Here is a 19,563-nt window from a genome sequence, read left to right as displayed (position 1 = left end):
TATAAGTATGACGATTATCATATGTGTAATAATTATTACAGTTATACATATATATATGCGATTCGATTTGTGTTTATATATATAAAACAAAAACAAATTTGTTCTGTTTTTTTTTTTTTTCGAGCTCGATTTTTTCTCTCTCTCTCAAAAATTTAAAATTGGGCTGGACTTTTAGTGTGTTTGGGCTTTGGCATTTATGTTGTTTTTGGGTTGTTTTTTTTTTTTAAAGTGGTATATTGATATGGGTTTAATGTTTTGATACGGTTTCTTTCATCTTTTATTGGGTATGATCCACATTAGCATATGTTACCCGCAATGGCCAAAAACTGGTATTTGAGAAACCGGTTCCAAACCAAAATGAAATAGGTTTTGATCAATGAGATCAAAAAACGATTTTGACCAAACCATCGGTTTTTGTGAAAAGGAGATCAAAAAACGATTTTGACCAAACCATCGGTTTTTGTGAAAAGGTTGACCTTTTTTCCAAAAACCAAAACTCAACCGATATTTAACCGGTAAAAAAACAATTTTAGAAAATGAAAATCAAACCGGTTTTAAACTAACAGTTTTTCCAAATCCAGAACCGGTTTGGGAGAAACCAGTTTTTTTCGGTTTTACAAAACTGGTGGCGGCGTCCAAGCCATCTAGGCACACCGGAGAAGTCCTTATAAGCATCGGTCTTATAAAGACGATAGTTGGGTGATGCTTTCACTAACATCACATGTCCTCAATAGGTATTTGGAAAAAAAGTATCTACGGCATGCCATTATATGCTTATACGATTGGTCGATGCATAAGCATATAATGCTAATATAATAATAATAATAATAATAATAATAATAATAATAATAATAATAATAATAATAAGAGAAAAGTGAGTATGTAGTCACCCAATTTGGGTGAAAAACCTCTCACATACTAATATTTTAATATTTTGATTAAATGATTCCCCCCCCCCTCCCCATGATTTTTATAGTTTAAAAAAAGGTATGTGAGGAGTTTTTCACCCAATTTAAGTGTCTGACAGCCCCATATTCTCTTCCCCCTAATAATAATCATCATTTAATATAAATAAGGGCTATAAGCTAACCTTGAATTTCCAATTTTAATCGATCAAAACTATAACGGGTGATACGATGATGGGGTGATAACGACGATTATCGACGGTAATAACAAATAAGTTATCGTTTTCTTTATTTGTAACCATTGTTCATATTTATTTTATTTGTCAATGAATTACATATCCTCTTTCTTTATTTTATATTAACATAACATATTGGTTAAAAGATTACATATTAAATAGTAAATTTTAGTTAAACTAACATCACTTTTATCATTACTCATAAGCTATTATAACGTATACTATAACGTCGGATTCAAACAAAATCTATAGTTTATTTGATTTAGACCTGAAGAGTTAAGACAGGTAAATCGATACTTAGAGTTCCCTTGCTTAAAGGTGAAAATGATAAGGTTGATCGCATTCGCATGTATGCTTATTAATGTCATTCCTCTTACTTTCATCATGTATAGCATTAGCACGTGAATGCTTCCATATTGTAACTTCGTTAAAAGAGCTCATATATAGTATAGTATAAAGGTTTTAGGTAAAATAAAACAAGTATTAATGTAAAACAAATAAAACAATAGGTTTTTCTACAGCGATAACCACTGTGCATCATAAAAATCATCGCACATCAATTGTTTTGTGATTCTTCATGTGAATCAATTTAACCATGATCTAAGGGTTAAGATTTTATCTTTTTGTTTTATCATAAAACTTGTTTTACAATACCCAATCCCATAGTATAAATATTAAAACATCTTTGATGGTCAAGTTATTTGTTAAAAACTTTTTAAATTTTTTATTTGATAAAGCTATCATTCAAATGATAAACGCTCATAAAAATTGTTACAAATTATTTAATAACAAAATTAAGATAAAAGAAGGTGTTAAATACTTAAAAAATCTTAAAACTCTTCAAATTATTGATAAAAAGTTATTTACTTTAATAACAAAAAGCTTTAATAATAATAAAAATAAGTTACTTACAATAAAAATGTGGACGCATTAAAGTTGGGGTGTTATTTATTCATCCACTCTGCCTTTAAAAGAAATATATAAAAAAACTTGAATAAAAGCTTTTTTAATAATAAAAAGTTGTTATAAAAAACTCTATTAAAAATGTTACTAATAAAAATGTGGGAGTTGGAGTTGCTAACATGCTAGTACATGATAAAGTGACACGTACATGTAATTTTTTTGTGATCATGGGACAGACTAAATTTTATGTAACTTTGTATAGATTTATACGAGACGGGGTGCCTGCGCGATGCAGCGGTGATGGTGGTAACGACAAAGGTGTGGTTGCGGCAATTGTGGCGATGATGTGCCCGCGCGATGCAGCGGTGACGGTAAGGGTTAATATGGTTATTTAAGGATTAAAAAATCTATGTTGTAGTTTATTTTATTAATGATATTATAGATATATAGGTAACGATGTTTAAATTAGTGAATAAATAAGAAGGATAATATGATGATTTCATGTTCTTAATTACTTAAAAGGGAAGGACAATTTGCTTTATATAATAGTATAGATATAAATATAGATTACGAGTACAAAGGAAATTACTCCTCCAACAAAAGGCGGCTGGTATCAAATTGTTAGAATATTTCTTGCGTATTTAATCTCCCATAATGATGAAGGACACGACTACCAAAACAGGAAACCCCAAATGATGCATACAGTCTATGCCGCCCACCCACAGTAGTTGTCCATCTGTATGCCACTATCTACATATACGAGTATATCTAAAATCTAATACATCCAAAAAACGTTTCAAAAAATCTTTTTACCAAAAAGTGACACTACTCATCATCAACAAGAACTAACTAATGGCTGCAATTAGTTTATTCCCCATAGGGTGCAAAGTAGAAGTATCAAGCGACGAAGAAGGTTTTGATGGTTCATGGTACGTCGCCACAGTGATCAACATTATTAAAAAAAAAAAGTCCAAAAAAACCATGTATGAAGTAAATTATGATACTTTGAATAAAGAAGTGGACACGAATGAACCGTTGACCGAGGTGGTTGACCCTAGTTTTGTTCGACCTGTGCCTCCTGTTGGGAATTATAGGGACTTTGAGGTGAATGATGTCGTTGATGTTTACCTAAGAGATGGGTGGTGGATTGGTGTTGTAAAGAAAGTGATTATCATTGATAATGGTGATCAAAAGAGTAGGAAATATGTGGTGGCTTCTTTTCAAGATGAAGTCGAGTCAGAAAAAAGTGGACTCAGGTTTCATCGTGAGTGGGTCGACTCTTGTTGGAGGTTGGGGCTCCCACCAAACAAGAAGAATAACGAGGTATTGTTTTTTGTTTTAATTAATTATTTCGTCTATATATCGAAATCCTAATGTCCTAACAAAGGAACCAGCCTCCTAAAGGGTTTAAAAGAACTTGACACCTTCTCCTATAATTAATGGTCAACGGATATCCTATACACATCTCAGTCAAAGATTCGAATTCTCTTTAAAGGAATATTTTTGACCATCTTATATATTACCTTTTTTTTTTTTTTAATAATTATAATATTCTGAAACATTGATTACTTTTGTAGCATGTATTACTAATACATTCATAAACGGATGAAAATTATAAGAGTAATAAATAGATTAAAAGATAAACATCATGTGTTGTGTTGTAATGCTATTGTTGGAAAATTCATGATAATTTATTTCATGTGTTGAAATGAAATAATCTATACTCTTTATTAAATAGACCCCTTGTTGAAAGTTACATAGCGGAAAATGTCAGAATTGTCCTTCATTAAAACAATACCTCCTAAATACAATACAACCTCGCTCTAAATGAAACAAAAACACCATTAGTCCCTCAACCTTTAAAATAACTATACTAACCATTATATTAATTAGACACCATTAGTCCCTCAACCTTTACAATAACTATACTAACCATTATATTAATTAGATTTACATAATAGTCCACACTATTCGTCGTCACCACCATCAGTCGTCACCGCCGCCCATCACCATCGCATTGTGGACACCGCCGCCGCATTTGCGCGGGTACCATGCTAGTTATATTAAACATAAATTGATCAATGTATATATATATATATGGTAAAGTTATTTTGAGAATCTTTTTTTTACGAGAACCTTCGAGAACTTTTCAAATCAAGCCTAACCGATGATTGTTCTTTTCATGAAAATTGTTTTTTAATGTTTTCTGAATAACTTATGTGTAATTTTGAAATTTATAATTGTGTGGAGCATGGATTATCATCCGTTATACAATTATGTGGAGATTTGGATTCTTGATCACAAGTGCACGAATATTGCTATGATCACATGTATGCAGGTCAATCACATGTAATCATAGCAATATTCGTGCACATGTGATCAAGAATCCAAATCTCCACATAATTGTATAACGGATGATAATCCATGCCTCCACACAATTATAAACTTCAAAATTACACATAAGTTATTCTATAAACAATCAAAAAACATTTTTCATGTAAAGAATAATCATCGGTTGTGCTTGATTTGAAAAGTTCTCAAAGGTTCTCACCAAAAAAGGGTTCTCTAGATAACTTTTCACTATATATATATATATATACACATCTCTTATCGGAAGCTTAAAAGTGTGTTTTGTTTCATGTTTAACAATATGGGTTTGTCGCACATTGGTATGAAACCATATGGGTTTGTCCCAAAATGGTAGTTGAATAAACATTAGGTTTGTTTATGAGTAGTGTTGGTGGAATAATAATTCTTTATAAGGGGTCACACCTAAGTTGGCAAGGAGGGTGCGGAGCACCTAACATGCCCGAGATCGGGTCGTGGGCGATGAGGCGTAATGTGGCGTTTTAGTGCACACTTTGCTCCCTTGCTACATGTTAGGTGTCTTTCATTACTCTAATCCCTTAGGGTGATCAAACATCACTACATTAGATACAATGATGTTCCTACAATTATACTATCAGGTTTGTGTTTATGATCTGTGAAGTGTACACTAATAACTAATTGATAGTTCGAATACTTTTAGTGTAAATATCTTTAGCTTTTTAAGATGTAAACCACTTGCTTGATGAAATAGTTTCATGGGTTAAGTATCTGGAAGTGTTGGTAACTTTTACATTTTTTCTATTGTGTGAATGTAACTTTCATTTGGTTCATTGTATGCAATTAACCCGCTAAATTTGAACAATTAATGTAAAATTTTAAGGTTGACCAATCAAAAACTTCTAAGTGGCGGCTCATATGGTGTGCCACGTATACACTTTTACATTAATCGTTCAATTTGGCGGGTTGATTACATACAATGAACCAAATGAAAGTTACATTCACACAATAGAAAAAATGTAAAAGTTACTTACATCCCCAAATACTAAACCCATAGTTTCATAGTGATTAGGTTGGTGATAATAAGGGGCAAAAATCATTTTACCCAATTATGGAGAAATTCAAATATATAGTTTTAAATTAAAGGGACACTTGATGATTGATCTATTTGTTGTTTCAACCAGGACACTTGTGTGGCAAAGAATAAAAGGAAGAATGTTTATCAAAGGGAAAATAAAGAAAATGTTCATAAGAAGAAAGAACCTTCTCTAAACGAAAATATATATGAGCTTGCATCCATTCTAAAGAGTTTAACTACTAGACAACAAGCTCATTTGCATGAGATAGGTTTTGGATGTTTGATTGGATTTTATATCGAGCATTTACCTAGAAAATTGCAATCTTTGGCTGTAGATAGATTGGATGCAGTGAATTGTGAGATGATGGTTCATGGAACATTGATGAAAATAACAAAACAAGATGTCCATGACATCTTAGGTTTCCCAATGGGAATTATACAAGTTAAAGCAGTGAAAAAAGCTGGACTAGGGGATACAATTCTAGTGTCAATGTGGAAAACAAGATACCCACGTTTTCGGAATGGTGTGCAGAGAATACATCTGAGCGATGTAATGCAAATGATCACGAGTCAACCAGAAGGAGGATCAAATTTCAAAATTGATATTTTGGTTGCAATTATGACCATAATGGGCGAAGGAAAGTCAAACGGTGTAATTAATCAGTGGTTTCTTGGATCAGTGAATAATGAAAACGATATAAAAAATATGGACTGGTGCGGGTATGTGATTGAATGTTTAAGGAGAAGCAAGGAAAATGGAAGCTGGAATGCTGGTCTTTTGGCATTCTTAGTGGTATGCATTACTTTTTTATTATAACATGTTAACATCTTTTTTAACTTATTTGCAAAAGATTCAAATTCGTTTTTATATCTTTTCAAAAACAACAATTGATTTGTTAATTCAGGTATGGTATGCACAAAAAATTTCAAAACAACAAAAGGAGACTCCTGCAATTTTACATTGGACATTTGAAGAACTAAAAGCTATTGAACAAATGGAATGTTCTGAAGTTAACTTTGTAAGTAATCAAGAAAGAAAGGATGGTGAAGAAACTCATGAATTAATTCCATTAAGCGTAGATCAGTCAGATCATGTGGGTTTTCCAGGTATATTCATACAACCTTTCATTATTAAGTTAAAATTGATTATAGGAGAATCGGTTCCTGATTTTAACAATGAAACCAATTTTGAGGACATTTCTATTTTGAAAGGCAATTATAGAACCTATAGTACTCTAAGAGTATTGTTTCATTAATTAACCTTTTGACGATTTTTCATATTTACGTGTTTTGAGATAAGACATGACCCAAATTGATGGGTTCTGAAGTAAGTGGGACGACCTTTGGTTCCAACAGAGAAACTAATATAATTTTTGTTCTTATTGGGTTACTTAGGAAGTTCATGTTTTAGACCTCCTGACCAACATGATGAAGCAAGTGGAGCTCTAAATAACGACATTATGAACCAATATCAACAAGTATGGCCTTTTGTCAAGCAGTCTGCATTCTGGGCTACCATTGAATCTCTTGAATTTTTCAGACAGCCATCTCAAAAGCCACACTTTTCTCCGTTGAAGAAAGTCAAAGTGGATCACCGTGAGGGTTTAGCTATCTCTTGTGTGGTGACATTTAAGAATCTGGTTGACAAGATTTCAAAGATACAACTGACTGATCCCGTTGACATAATTAATGACAGTTTGGAAACTTTAGTCGACTTGGAGACTCATGGGTTTGATGTGGGTGCTGTTCGAGCTTGTTTAAATGAAATGCTGTCTTTAAAAGACAAAGTGGGCCAGCTCAGAGATTTGGAGAGAAAGGTTGAAGAATCCAAAAAGTGTGAGCAAGTGGAGATGAACCACCTTGAAGTGAGCGTTAAGAAGTTGCAAAAGGAGATGGAGATGAAGAATGAGGAAGTTAAGAAGTTGCAAAAGGAGAAGGTGATGAAGAATGAAAAAGTTATGAAGTTGCAATCGAACTCGCATCTTCTTTCTAAACAGATTTTAGATTGTGAGCATTCTTTCAAAAAACTTACAGCCACCTCTCTATAAGTATGGTTTTCTTTAATGTTGTGGTTTCTGCCTTGTAATTATCATCCAACTATGCTAAAGTAGTGCTAATGTGGAATACCGCATCTTGATCTTTGTTGTAGTTTCTACGTACTGATATAATATGAGTCTCGGCTTTAATCTTTGCTATAGTAATTAATAGATCACTAAATCGTGTTGATAGAGATTAGTCGGATGACATTCTTGGTCTAGTGATTTTGATAGTGTCAAAAATTACAATGTTTTAGTATAAAGAAAATCAAGTAACGAATTTGAACAAATTCATAATATTTGAACAGGAAAAACTTGCATGCCTTCTACTATTGCAAATCACAATTTTATAAAATCTACTCTAATACTTAAAGTACCTTGTATACCCAGTTACCACTCCAATCGAAGTTTCAAAATTCCTTGCCCTCGAAAAGACACAAAACAACTGTTGGAATAATCTTGACGGGTCAAGTCAATGGGTCGTTTTTAGTCGTTTATGTTACAAAGTTATGCTTTAAAAATGTCTAATAAGTAATGAGTATCTAGTATAAAGTCAGTATGTTGGTAAGTTGTTTTTGGGTCATGTAGTAGTTTAATTAGTCAAAACTATATCAGATTATCAGGTAGTGGACTGGTGGTACGTGGGCGGTTTATCAAGTCATGGAGTGATGGGGTATATACTATAATATAAAAGCTTACAGGAATGTACAAGTAAATTATACACAGAATATACAAGTTCGTATAAAACATAATAAACTTTTACCATATTTTATTTTTAACCTCTTAAACTTTCTATCTTTTAACTTTTGTCTCACATTAAAGTTTTCATGTTTTCATCAAATAAGTTTGACACTAAATTTTTGGGTTCTCATGTTTTAAACTTTCTATCTTTTAAATTTGTGGGTTCTCATGTTTTCATCAAATAAGTTTCACCTGGTCACGATTTTTTTTAAACATTTGGTATGACTATTTTCATTCGTCTTTTTATATACATAACGTTTTTTAACTTGTCCCACATCAAGTTTTCGTTTTTATTTTCTTGACACTGAAACCTGGTCACGATTTTGTTTTTAAACATTTGGTTTGACTATTTTTATTCGTCTTTTATATAAATAACGTTTTTAAATTTGTCTCACATCAAAGTTTTCGTTTTTATTTTCTTGACACTGAATTTCCGGGTTCTAACGTTTTCATCAAATAACTTTCACATGATTACGATTTTACTTTTTACATAAAGAGTTTTGTTAATGAAAGCCCTTATGGCTGTCGGTATTAATTAAATTGATGCATTAAAATTTATACTTTGTCTTGTAAAAATTCAGGAGGGCGGTTATTGATATATAAAATACTACTTTTTATGCATGTAATAAGCCCTTAATGACAACTCTTTGGGCTGTCATTATCATTTTCTTTAAATATATAAAGTTTTTAAATTTGTCCCACATCAAAGTTTTCGTTTTTATTTTCTTGACTAATTCTTGGGTTCTCGTGTTTTCATCAAATAACTTTCACATGGTTACAATTTTATTGTTTAAAAGTTTATATTATATTTAAAATAATAATATAGTTATTGTTTATGTTTTTAATAATAACATTTTTTATAGTTATTGTTATTTTTTATTTTTTAGTTCGAATATTTGACATAAATTTGAGTCCAAAATTTTATCGTGAAAAAAGCGTACCCCGTGGCAACGCACGGATATGATAACTAGTTATGTACTAAAAACGTCTATTTAAGGGCTTATTGTTTAGTGAATAAAATAGACACGTTTCCACGGTTCTTTTGCAAAGTTAGTTTTATACTTTTATATATTTTTTTCTAATGCATCTCCATCCCCATGATACAAAAAAAGAGTGAGTATATAAAAATGTTTAATAAGACCGGTGTTTATAGGAGTCCATAACGTGCATCCTCCTCCCCTTGGACACTCGACGCTATGGACGGGGGGAGTCCTAGGCGTGCGTCATGAAGTTGGGGTCCTCCTGTCACTACAAACAATGTATGAGTGTGAAAAAATTTAAAATTTTGTCACGTTTTTTAGTGTGTAAAAACATATAGAAATAAAAGTGTGTAGAAATTTCTCCATACTAAAAAGTATGTATAACTAAAAGTTTACATTTTTTAGTGTGGACTTTCATAATTATTTCGTAACACCTCATTTGTCTACAGTAACTAAAATGTCCAAGTTTTATCAACTTGGAAAATGTCTAAGTTTTATCAAATTTGATAAATTGTAACATTTTGTTTTAATAGTTGCAGATCGAATATTAAAACGAAGGGTCTACATTATCTTGTTTTAGCCAGGTTCATGCTAGAAGCCTCTTCGCCCAATATATAGTTAGTAGAAGGAGAAACTCTTAATAGTCCGCTCATATATTAGGAGAAAATCTTACGCTTTAAGATTTGAACCCGAGTCTCCTTAAATCCAAATGCTGATGAGTAATAAAATTTAGAGGTACTGTCCTTGTTTTTTATATAAAAGAAATTGTCTTTCAGTAAAATATAAATGGTTTATATTCATATTATTTATTTTTAACTTAATTTGTATGAACTAAGTTCAGTAAATTGCATTTGGATGTTTTTTTTGGATAGAAAGTTCAATATTACGTGATATATGTAATATATTGTGGATATATTTTTTAGATAGAAAAATTTCAGTTTTGAATAACTGATAACTGTAAGTTGTAGCTTTTTTTCTTAAACCGTTAGTAGAAGCTTTTATTTTATAAAGGTGTTTGGAATGATAATTGTAGTTGTAACTTAAACGTATAAAATGACAAAAAAGGAGAAAAAAGTGTAACAAATAAAAATTAATGATACCATATATATGTATAAGTTTTATATTTATAAATTTCGGTAACGTGAGTAACAACAAAATTTAAACTAAAATACTTACAAGAGCAGTAGATACTTAATGAGTTAACGTAATACAAACTATTACTGTATCAGTTCTTGAATTGATTCATTATTGTAATGTATATAAAATTTGATTTCAACATATATGCATCTGACTATAAAGAAAACTCAAGTTCAATTCAATTCTATAATACAAAAAAAAAAGGACACTTTCACAAATCCATTATAATCATCATCATCATAATTAATCAAAGTCACAAAATAGACAAAATATCGAGTGTTGCTTGCAATTGATTTGTTGAAGGTATCGTATGTAACTATGTATTGAAGAGAAGAGGGAGTTCTATACTCGTACTAAATAACAGGAGGAAAAATTATAATGTAAATATCATAAGGGTAATTTTGTAAATTAATGCAAGAACGCTAATGAAAGTATCGTTTATTTTCAAGTTTTTTTTTACAAAATAAAATATCATATTTTTTACATCCAAACAAAGCTTTTAATATAATAGAAACTTTTAATTTAAAATTAAAAGCTAAAGCTCTTTAAAAGCTTTTGTCAAACATGCCCTAATTATGAAAATCTACATTTTAAATATGAAAACTGACATTTTAAATAAGAGTAATTATTTTTTACCTTTAAATTGACAAAAATTTAGAATCATGATCCACTCCTCACACGGGGTGAGTTTTTGGCGATTAAGAGTTGCACGTGCAAGAAGTATGAGGGTAGGATTCATCACAATTATTACCTCTACTACTTAATTAAAGAAATCACCCCTTCCCTTAATAAATTTTTTCTGTCTTTAAAATTACTTATTTACCCTTGGATTTACCTTTTTTGTTTTTTTTCCTTTTTTGAATTTTTCATTATTTTTAAGAAAGACATTACTAATGGTCAACATCCTCACATGCCACAACAAATTGGCCATTAAATTCATTCCTTCAATTCCTACGCCTACGTACAAAATATTTAGAATATATATTGTTTTACACTTTACTTTTTACTTTTTAGTTAGTCTTCATTATCATTTTGATTACGTATTACTAGTAATAATATAATCTATATCCCTATTTAAACAAATCCCCCTATTAATTATTTTCTGTCTTTGAAATACCTTATTTGCCCTTGGATATTTTTTATTCCCATAATACTCTCTCCACCCTAAAATCAGTCACACTATTGTCTCTCTTTTGTAACCCGCAATTTTGTTGACGCTGATATGGAAATTACTACCATCAACCGCTGTTACTTCCGCCCACTGCCGTAGTATACCGCCGCTGCATCGTGCGGGCATCCATTTAGTGAATATAAAATTGCAAGCTACCAGTATTACAAACGACCTAACTTAACCTTTTATATGTGCAAAATGCGTGGTGGCCGGGCCGTGAGTGTGTGTTGTTGTGAGACTGTGAAGCCCGAGTTTTTCAATCCCGCCCTTTCGTTTTGGTATGGGTTTCCCATCCCGGTTATATTTTAACCCGGTTATACTTATTCTACAAATCAAATGGTTGACTTATGGGTTTTACAAGTTGGTTTAGAAAATGTACCGGCCATTTATACCAGTTTAATCATATTTATGTCCATAGTCACCTAGCAGGCCTCACATATAATATATGTGATGTGATACACAATATGAGGTATATCTATAGTGATTGGTAACACAGCTACAAATTAAACATCAATTAAGATGGTGAAGACACAATATATTTTATAAAGTCTCCAAGCTTAATTTGGGACTCCTCGTCATTTTCAAGATACGTACGTACCACTAATAACAAAACAATAGTGATGAGATAGTTTAATTATTATTGAATGATGTAATGTGGAGTCGTGGAGTGAAATCTAGCTAAGCTATTTGTAGACTTGTAGTAACCAAACATTTTTTAATTGTGACTTAAAATTCTGAAATAAATTATCTATGGAATAAATTTTGGATCCCTATATAAAATGTTGGTTAAATGGCTTCCTCCTTACCAAACATAAAATCACTTGTCCAGATAGATATGAAGGGAATCATCTCCCTATTTTCTCCAACCACCATTGCCACCACTCTCAACGGCCATTTTTCTCATACCGCTACATTTCTTTCCCCTCCTAGTCATCGTACGCAACACTTTCATCTCTTTACAGGCATTTTTCTATCCTTTTATTTCTTTTTTTGTGTGTAATTAGGTTTATGAGTACGTAGGATTGTGAACGAACAAAATTTCCACGAACACTTAGTGAAATTATTGTTTAATGGGAAGTTGGTGTATGTTGGTCTAGACGTCTAGTTTAATGAACAATGTGTCTTGTTCATTTGTTTATTTTTGTGAACATTTGTTAAGTTGTTCGTTAACGCTCGTTTATAATTTGTTGGTTTATATATGGATATATATCCTAGTACTAGTACTATAAAGGAGGTGATATTTGTACCATTACTTTTGATGAATCTATCACAGTTATGCATTAATAATCTATACGTACAGTCAGCTGTATAAACTATACAATGTGACAGATTTATCAAAACTTATTGTACGAATATCACTACTCTATATATATATAGATATGAAGGTCAAGAATTTCTACCTTACAATATTTATACAACTCTATATTTTAGTATTGTTTTTATGTTTTAGTTTAGTCAAATATTAATTCGTCATTCAACAAAACAAATATTTAGAATCTCATATGCATACACATAGGCTATCCCAACTTAATTTAAAGTTACTAGTCTATTTTAAACATTTGTTGGTACTTGTAATTAACCTGTTTAGCTACCCAAACTAAAATCATGAGTTCGCCGCTGAGTTTTCGTGTATATATATATATATATCAAAAAATTATTAGTAATCCAAAAATTACAAGAACCTTAGGAAATTTTTAAATCAAGCTCAATAATTGATTATTTTTTTTTACCTAGTGATTGCTCTTTAGTTACTAATTAGGTGCAATTAAATGCATGTTGATGGAACATATTTAAATATTATTTTTAAAAATCAAATATATAATAAATTTGTAAATCGTATATGTTTTAATCCTACTATTATATATAAGTCTATCAAGTGGTAACCACTTGGTTTTAGATCAAGGGGCCAGTTGTGGCCTTTTTATGGGAATTGACGGAGGGAATGTTGACTTAGAGACTTGAGATCGAATCTTAATTCTCTGTTATTTCAGACATTTACCTTTTGAGTGTGTAGGTATACGTGTTATCGTTTATATCATTATTAATACATGGATTTTAACTTCCAACATATTGTTCACTCTGATGTCATTATTTTGAATCTTTAAAACCTAATGTTTCTTACATATGAAAATTTCATAGATCAAGAGAATCTTTTTGGCTAATTAATTAAAAAGGTAACATAGAAAAATGAGTAAAGAGTATCTTGTGAAGGTATCTTTGGAGCATATCAAAAAGTCAAATGTTTGATTGGTAGAACCGTAGAAGTCTTCTCTTTAAAATTAACCATTTGTAATAATACCAACTATTACTGTACTCGTATTATTGTGGAATATACCAAGAATGACTACATGTTGCATTATAAATGAACCGAACGTTAGATTGTTAGTTACACGAATAAATATGAATAAAAATTCCGTTTGTTTTATTAAAGGAACATGAACATAGCACATGTTCATTCATTTATGTTTTTAAACGTCGTTGATTTATTTCCATAAACATTTGTTGATTTGTGTCCGTGAATATTCGTTAGTCCATGTCTGTTTATATGTAAATATAAAATTTATTTATATTTATATCATATTCATTCATTTATATTTAAATATAAATTTTGTTTGAGTTCATTTCACGAATCGTCTCTCTAATTTACCAAAAAAATCATGTTTCGTTCTTATGGTTTAAAAACGACACGGGTGATGCTTTGTGGGAGGATAAAGTTCTATCTCGGTCCTTTATTTTAACGGCCGTCAAATGATCTCCGTTTTTTTCCTCACGTGTTTTCCATCTTTTAACACTCTTCTTCGTGTTCATTTTATTAGTGTACACCTTACAACCCTGAATATAAGCACGGAAATAATACTATTTTATGAAATAACACTCGTATTTTAATTTGTTTACCTTGTAATGATGTAGGTAATAATAAATTTGCCAATATAAGATGCAAATCTGTCTACGAACCCGAAAGAAAAGGTATTTGAACAATCAAATAAACTCATTTTTTAACGACCTGAGTTTAGTGGCATGCCTTATAAAAAAAAACTCATTCTTCAGCGGTTTTATACGAAAACTCCACCTATATATTTTATGATAAATATACAACTATTTTAAACATGTTAAGCACAAAACCTTATAAAAAAAATTAAAAAAAATTAGAATCTAAATTGTAGGATATATTAGTCTATACAAACAATGTCTTACAATCTTCTTTATCTTTAACCCCTTAAAAATAGAATTGAATTAAGGGATTAAACATATTTTTTTTTCCTCTCAAAATGCCCCTTTCATCATATTTATGATTCTCAAAATGTCTCTTTACACTACAATACTAAAGTACCATATAGTTTTAAAACAATCGATAGAATCTTATAATCTATATTTTAACACTCTGATCTAATGTATTCATTCAAAAAGGTGGTTATAAAATTCTGTCGCAACACACGGATATTATGCTTTATAAAAGAATTGAATTGAATTCTTAAGATAGCTTCATACAGCCCTCGCTTGGACCAAAACCACTACTCAACATCATCACCTCTTTCTTTAGTAGTCCCGAATTTACAAACGAGGACATGGAGGCATTTGTAGATGGATTTATAAATGGTCAACATCATCGTAAAGATGAAAAACAATTAATATATGTGATAGTGTGATACAGATAGGCCAAGGCAAAGTGAGTTGCCAATTATTATGATCCACCCATATGACATTGTGGAGGATTACTCGAAGACAAGTCATGTTGCTTCCATTAACGTACTTAATGAAGACATCAAGCAGTATGTTGAAGCCATTAAGTCAATTTTCAGCTCGATGGAAGATGGAGTGATAACTCCATCGGCTTATGATGCAGCTTGGATCGCACGTATTGAAAGTGTCGATGGTGGTCCTCAGTTCCCATCATGTCTAGAATGGGTCGTAAACCATCAACTTTCGGATGGCTCGTGGGGTGACCCTTTGATGTTTTCGGCTTATGACAGACTCATCAATACATTGGCATGCGTGGTCGCACTAACTACTTGGAAGATTCACCCGGATAAATGCCAAAAAGGTACGTAAATCAACTAATGGCGGGTAAGGGTCTCTCTAGCGTGGACCCAGTTAATTAGTCAACATAATCTAGACCCTCAGTTGTGATATACGATCTGTCAAAAAAACTAAAACACAAACTTTATTCTTCCTTCTTCTATTTCATTAAATTTTGGCATGTTATTATACAGGGATTAAATTTGTTAACGAGAACATGAACAAGCTTGAAGATGAGAAGGATGAACACATGATGATTGGTTTTGAAATAGTCTTCCCTCTGCTTATTGAACTTGCAAGAAAACTAGAGATTGAAATACCGGATTCCCCCATCCTGAAAAAATTCTACGCTATACGTGACCTAAAGCTTGCAAAGTTGTTAACCATTGTTCATTTTCTAAACACAATGCCGGAATGTAGGACAAACTTAAGCTAACAATGATGTTTTATGTTTGTTTTTCAAAGGATACCAAAGGACAAATTACACAACACTCCAACAAGCTTGCTTTATAGCTTGGAAGGGATGAAAGATTTGGAATGGGAAAAGCTTCTAAAACTTAGATGTGAAAACGGATCGTTCTTCTTCTCTCCAGCAGCAACTGCTTATGCATTCATGCAGACTAAAGATCAGAAATGTCTCGCATATTTGACCAATCTTGTTACTAAATTCAATGGAGAAGGTAACAAAATTTGTGAATCTTGGTTACGACTGACAAGAAAGGGCAACTTGAGCTGCAAAGATCGTGGGTCAAACCCATATGGCTCAGATTAAGTTGACATTTGGGTCAGGTTGGGTTGACCTGCTAACATTCTTGTCTTTCGAAATATTAATAAATATGGAATTCAGTTAAATATAACTGCTATAAAGTGTCCAATTTTGTTAAATAAAATCTTTAAAACATGATTAACACTTATTATGTGGATGAATTTTCAACCGATCCACCTCTTTGCTACCTTTTCTTTATATCAAAATATGTAGTTTTACCGGGTTGATCATTTAGCAATTAAATATAGGAAACCCATTTTCATGTAACTTACAAGTAATTTCCTCAGCTAGTTTTAAAGTATTAGCATATCACAAGATAATAAAAAGAAATTAACATTTTTTGATACAGTCCCACATACGTACCCTGTCGACATGTTTGAACATATCTGGATCATTGATCGTCTGCAACGCCTAGGAATTTCTCGTTATTTTGGTTCTGAGATCAAGGCCTGTGCTGACTACATATACAGGTACAAAAGCTCTTATTAACTAAAACTTAAAATAACAATATAAATTGGGCATGCTGGAAATTTGTCTTGCATGCCATTAGCCTAATGTCCGTCGGCTCAAGCTTTTTTTCGAGGCCTTAAACAAGATCAATTTTGGGGGCCTAACAGCCCTAACTCACTAGAATACAAAAAAATATTTAATCATTAAAATCAGATCTACAAATAAATTAGCATTAATAACAATAAACATAAAAAGGAATTACAAAAGGCGAGCAGTGAACCTAGTGGCACGGACGCCACTGGACCTGGTGGTGGTAGACATGCCGATGTGGTGGTGTCGCCGCTAGTTCGTAGTTTGTTGTGAATTGTAGTCTATTGAACACTAATATCTACCTTACAAATTTAAGGTCTAATTAAAATACTAATTCTAAAATATAAAAATTGGGGGCCTTTGTATTTTGGGGGCTTTTGACCCATGCCTAACCCATTACTATAGTTAAGCCGGCAGTGCTAATGTCCACCAAAACCAGGGCCGGTCCTGAGGATTCAAGTGCCCCAAGCAGGCCCTAGTGAATTCAAATATATAAACAAAACTTTTTATAGATGACGACTAATGTTATAAATAATTTTTTTCTTTGGTACCCATAAATAATGGGCCTAGAACTGGGTCAGGGTTGCCCAAGGCCTCCTCTGACCAAAAGTTTGGGGTTTCAAGTCTTACTTTAAACTAAAAGTGATAAGTAGTTCTCATGATAAATGTTTGAAGATACTGGGATGAGCAAGGTATTGGGTTTGGAAGAAACACGAATGTACCAGACATCGACGACACTGCTATGGGTTTTCGAGTTTTAAGAGCTAACGGTTATCAAATTTCTCCAGGTTAATTTTATATAAACAATTGATTTTGATAAGTTATGTATAACTTCATCTAAGTTCCAGATGTCATTGGTATTATTCCAAAAAACACAGTTAAAAGTTATGTCTCATTTTAGATGTGTTTCTTCCCTTTGAGAAAGACGGGCATTTTTTGTGTTTTCCCGAGCAAGTTACACAAGCTGTGACAGGGATGTTCAATCTTTATAGAGCTTCGCAGATGAGTTTTCCCGGTGAGAAAATCCTCGTTGATGCCCGCAAATTCTCTCATAAATTCTTGACTGCAAAACAATCAACCAATGAACTTTTTGACAAATGGATCATCACCAAGGACTTGCCTGGCGAGGTATGTAGAATCACTAATCTAGTAAACCTAAAAAAAAAAATAAAAAAAAATTAAAGGACCATGTTGTATGCTCGTTTAAATTGTTTTAAGCAATGCTTGATCCCACACTTTGAAGGGACTTATTAAGTTGGTAAACAGATTGGATACGCGCTTGATGTGCCCTGGTATGCAAGTTTACCTCGACTAGAGGCAAGATATTACTTGGAGCAATATGGGGGTGATGATGACGTTTGGATAGGAAAAACCCTTTATAGGTATAATCCGTATTATTTGGTTTACTTATTTGATAACTGCAGTATCAAAATGTGAACCTTTTTTTTTCCCAATGGAAATGCAGGATGGGAAATGTGAGCAACCATCAATATCTTGAGATGGCCAAATTGGACTACAATCACTGCCAAATGATTCATCACACAGAATGGAGCTATATCCAAAAGTATTTTGAATATATTTTTTGTATTGATCATTATATGACCTGAAGTAACATAATTTTTATACTCAGATGGTACGCACAGCTAAGCATCGAAGAGAACCTAAATGCAAGTCCTCTATGGTCATACTATGCGGCAGCTGCAAGCATATTCGAGCCAGAAAGATGCAATGAGCGACTCGCATGGACCAAAACCAGTATTCTACTCAACATCGTCACCTCTTACTTTATTAGTTCCAAATTCACGGAAGAGGACATGGAAGCGTTTGTAGATGGATTCATAAATGTTCAACATCATCATAGAGATGGAAATCGATGGCATATGGTGTTGAAAGTGCTCAATGAAACCCTCAACGAGATCTCCTCCGAAGCATGGATCACTCATGGTGTAGACATCCGCCCAAACCTCCATCATGCCGTAAGTTTTCCCTCTTCCACTAATATCGGGTATGAAATACCATTATTCCGATCATTTTTTTGTTTACTTGTTATGTAATCCCTTGATGAACATTAGTGGACGGTGTGGTTGTTGGAATGGCAAAAAGGAATGGATGCAGTCAAAGGAGAAGCGGAACTCATAGTTAGAACGATATGTATGAGCAACAGCCGATGGGTATCAGAGGAGACATTATCCGATCCTCAATACCTGCATATATCTTCTGTCACAAATGACCTTTGTCATCAAATATCTCATAAGGTACACTAAACAGCTTTATGTGCTATCTAATCGATCAACGACACTATTAATGAAAGGAGTATTATTACCCGTGCGTTTAATTAGGAGAGCTGCACCACAGGCTTTGAGATCGACGCCAAAATGCAACAACTTGTGCAGCTTGTGTTTAATCACTCATCTGGCGATCTTCACCCTGATTTGAAGCAGGTGTTTCTGATGGTAGCCAAAGCATACTATTACAAGACCTACTTTGATCCTGAAACCATAAACCACCACATCAACAAAGTACTATTTGAAACTGTAATTTAATAATCATGATCTCAATGAACTTAAATATACTTGTTATTTGAGGAATGATAAATCTACAACATTATTTAGACATCTACAACAATACATGTTTCATATAGTTGTACACTGTGCAGCATAATATGTACGGTTGTTGTAGATGGCTCCAAGAGCAAAAATTGAACATCATTACAGGAGGGTTCAAAATG

The 19,563-nt window shown here is 32.4% G+C and overlaps 2 protein-coding genes across 2 annotated transcripts; both read left to right on the top strand.

Annotated features, from left to right (window-relative positions):
• The first annotated feature begins 2,736 nt into the window (after positions 1-2,736).
• LOC122582464 lies at positions 2,737-7,635 on the top strand. Its single transcript, XM_043754858.1, has 4 exons — positions 2,737-3,367; positions 5,554-6,240; positions 6,353-6,554; positions 6,843-7,635. The coding sequence occupies exons 1-4, from the start codon at positions 2,897-2,899 to the stop codon at positions 7,493-7,495; spliced, it is 2,013 nt and encodes a 670-aa protein (XP_043610793.1). The 5' UTR covers positions 2,737-2,896; the 3' UTR covers positions 7,496-7,635.
• Positions 7,636-15,078: 7,443 nt separating this feature from the next.
• LOC122583086 (ent-copalyl diphosphate synthase 1-like) lies at positions 15,079-19,524 on the top strand. Its single transcript, XM_043755525.1, has 12 exons — positions 15,079-15,121; positions 15,165-15,554; positions 15,724-15,904; positions 15,995-16,209; positions 16,645-16,765; positions 17,511-17,623; positions 17,737-17,963; positions 18,102-18,217; positions 18,301-18,399; positions 18,466-18,811; positions 18,908-19,090; positions 19,175-19,524. Exons 1-12 carry the CDS (start codon positions 15,079-15,081, stop codon positions 19,376-19,378), a joined length of 2,238 nt encoding a protein of 745 aa, XP_043611460.1. The 3' UTR covers positions 19,379-19,524.
• Positions 19,525-19,563: the final 39 nt, after the last annotated feature.

This window comes from Erigeron canadensis, chromosome 9 (genome assembly GCF_010389155.1).
Source record: "Erigeron canadensis isolate Cc75 chromosome 9, C_canadensis_v1, whole genome shotgun sequence".
In the NCBI taxonomy this organism is placed as follows: domain Eukaryota; kingdom Viridiplantae; phylum Streptophyta; class Magnoliopsida; order Asterales; family Asteraceae; genus Erigeron; species Erigeron canadensis.
This window is presented reverse-complemented; position numbering and strand designations above follow the sequence as displayed.

Coding starts and splice junctions, on each gene's coding strand:
- LOC122582464 (XM_043754858.1), top strand. CDS start 2,897: ATGGCTGCAATTAGTTTATTCCCCATAGGGTGCAAAGTAGAAGTATCA. Junction 6,241..6,352: donor GTCTTTTGGCATTCTTAGTG/GTATGCATTACT, acceptor TTGTTAATTCAG/GTATGGTATGCACAAAAAAT. Junction 6,555..6,842: donor AGATCATGTGGGTTTTCCAG/GTATATTCATAC, acceptor TGGGTTACTTAG/GAAGTTCATGTTTTAGACCT.
- LOC122583086 (XM_043755525.1), top strand. CDS start 15,079: ATGGAGGCATTTGTAGATGGATTTATAAATGGTCAACATCATC. Junction 18,400..18,465: donor GAATGGAGCTATATCCAAAA/GTATTTTGAATA, acceptor TTTTATACTCAG/ATGGTACGCACAGCTAAGCA. Junction 18,812..18,907: donor GCCCAAACCTCCATCATGCC/GTAAGTTTTCCC, acceptor GATGAACATTAG/TGGACGGTGTGGTTGTTGGA.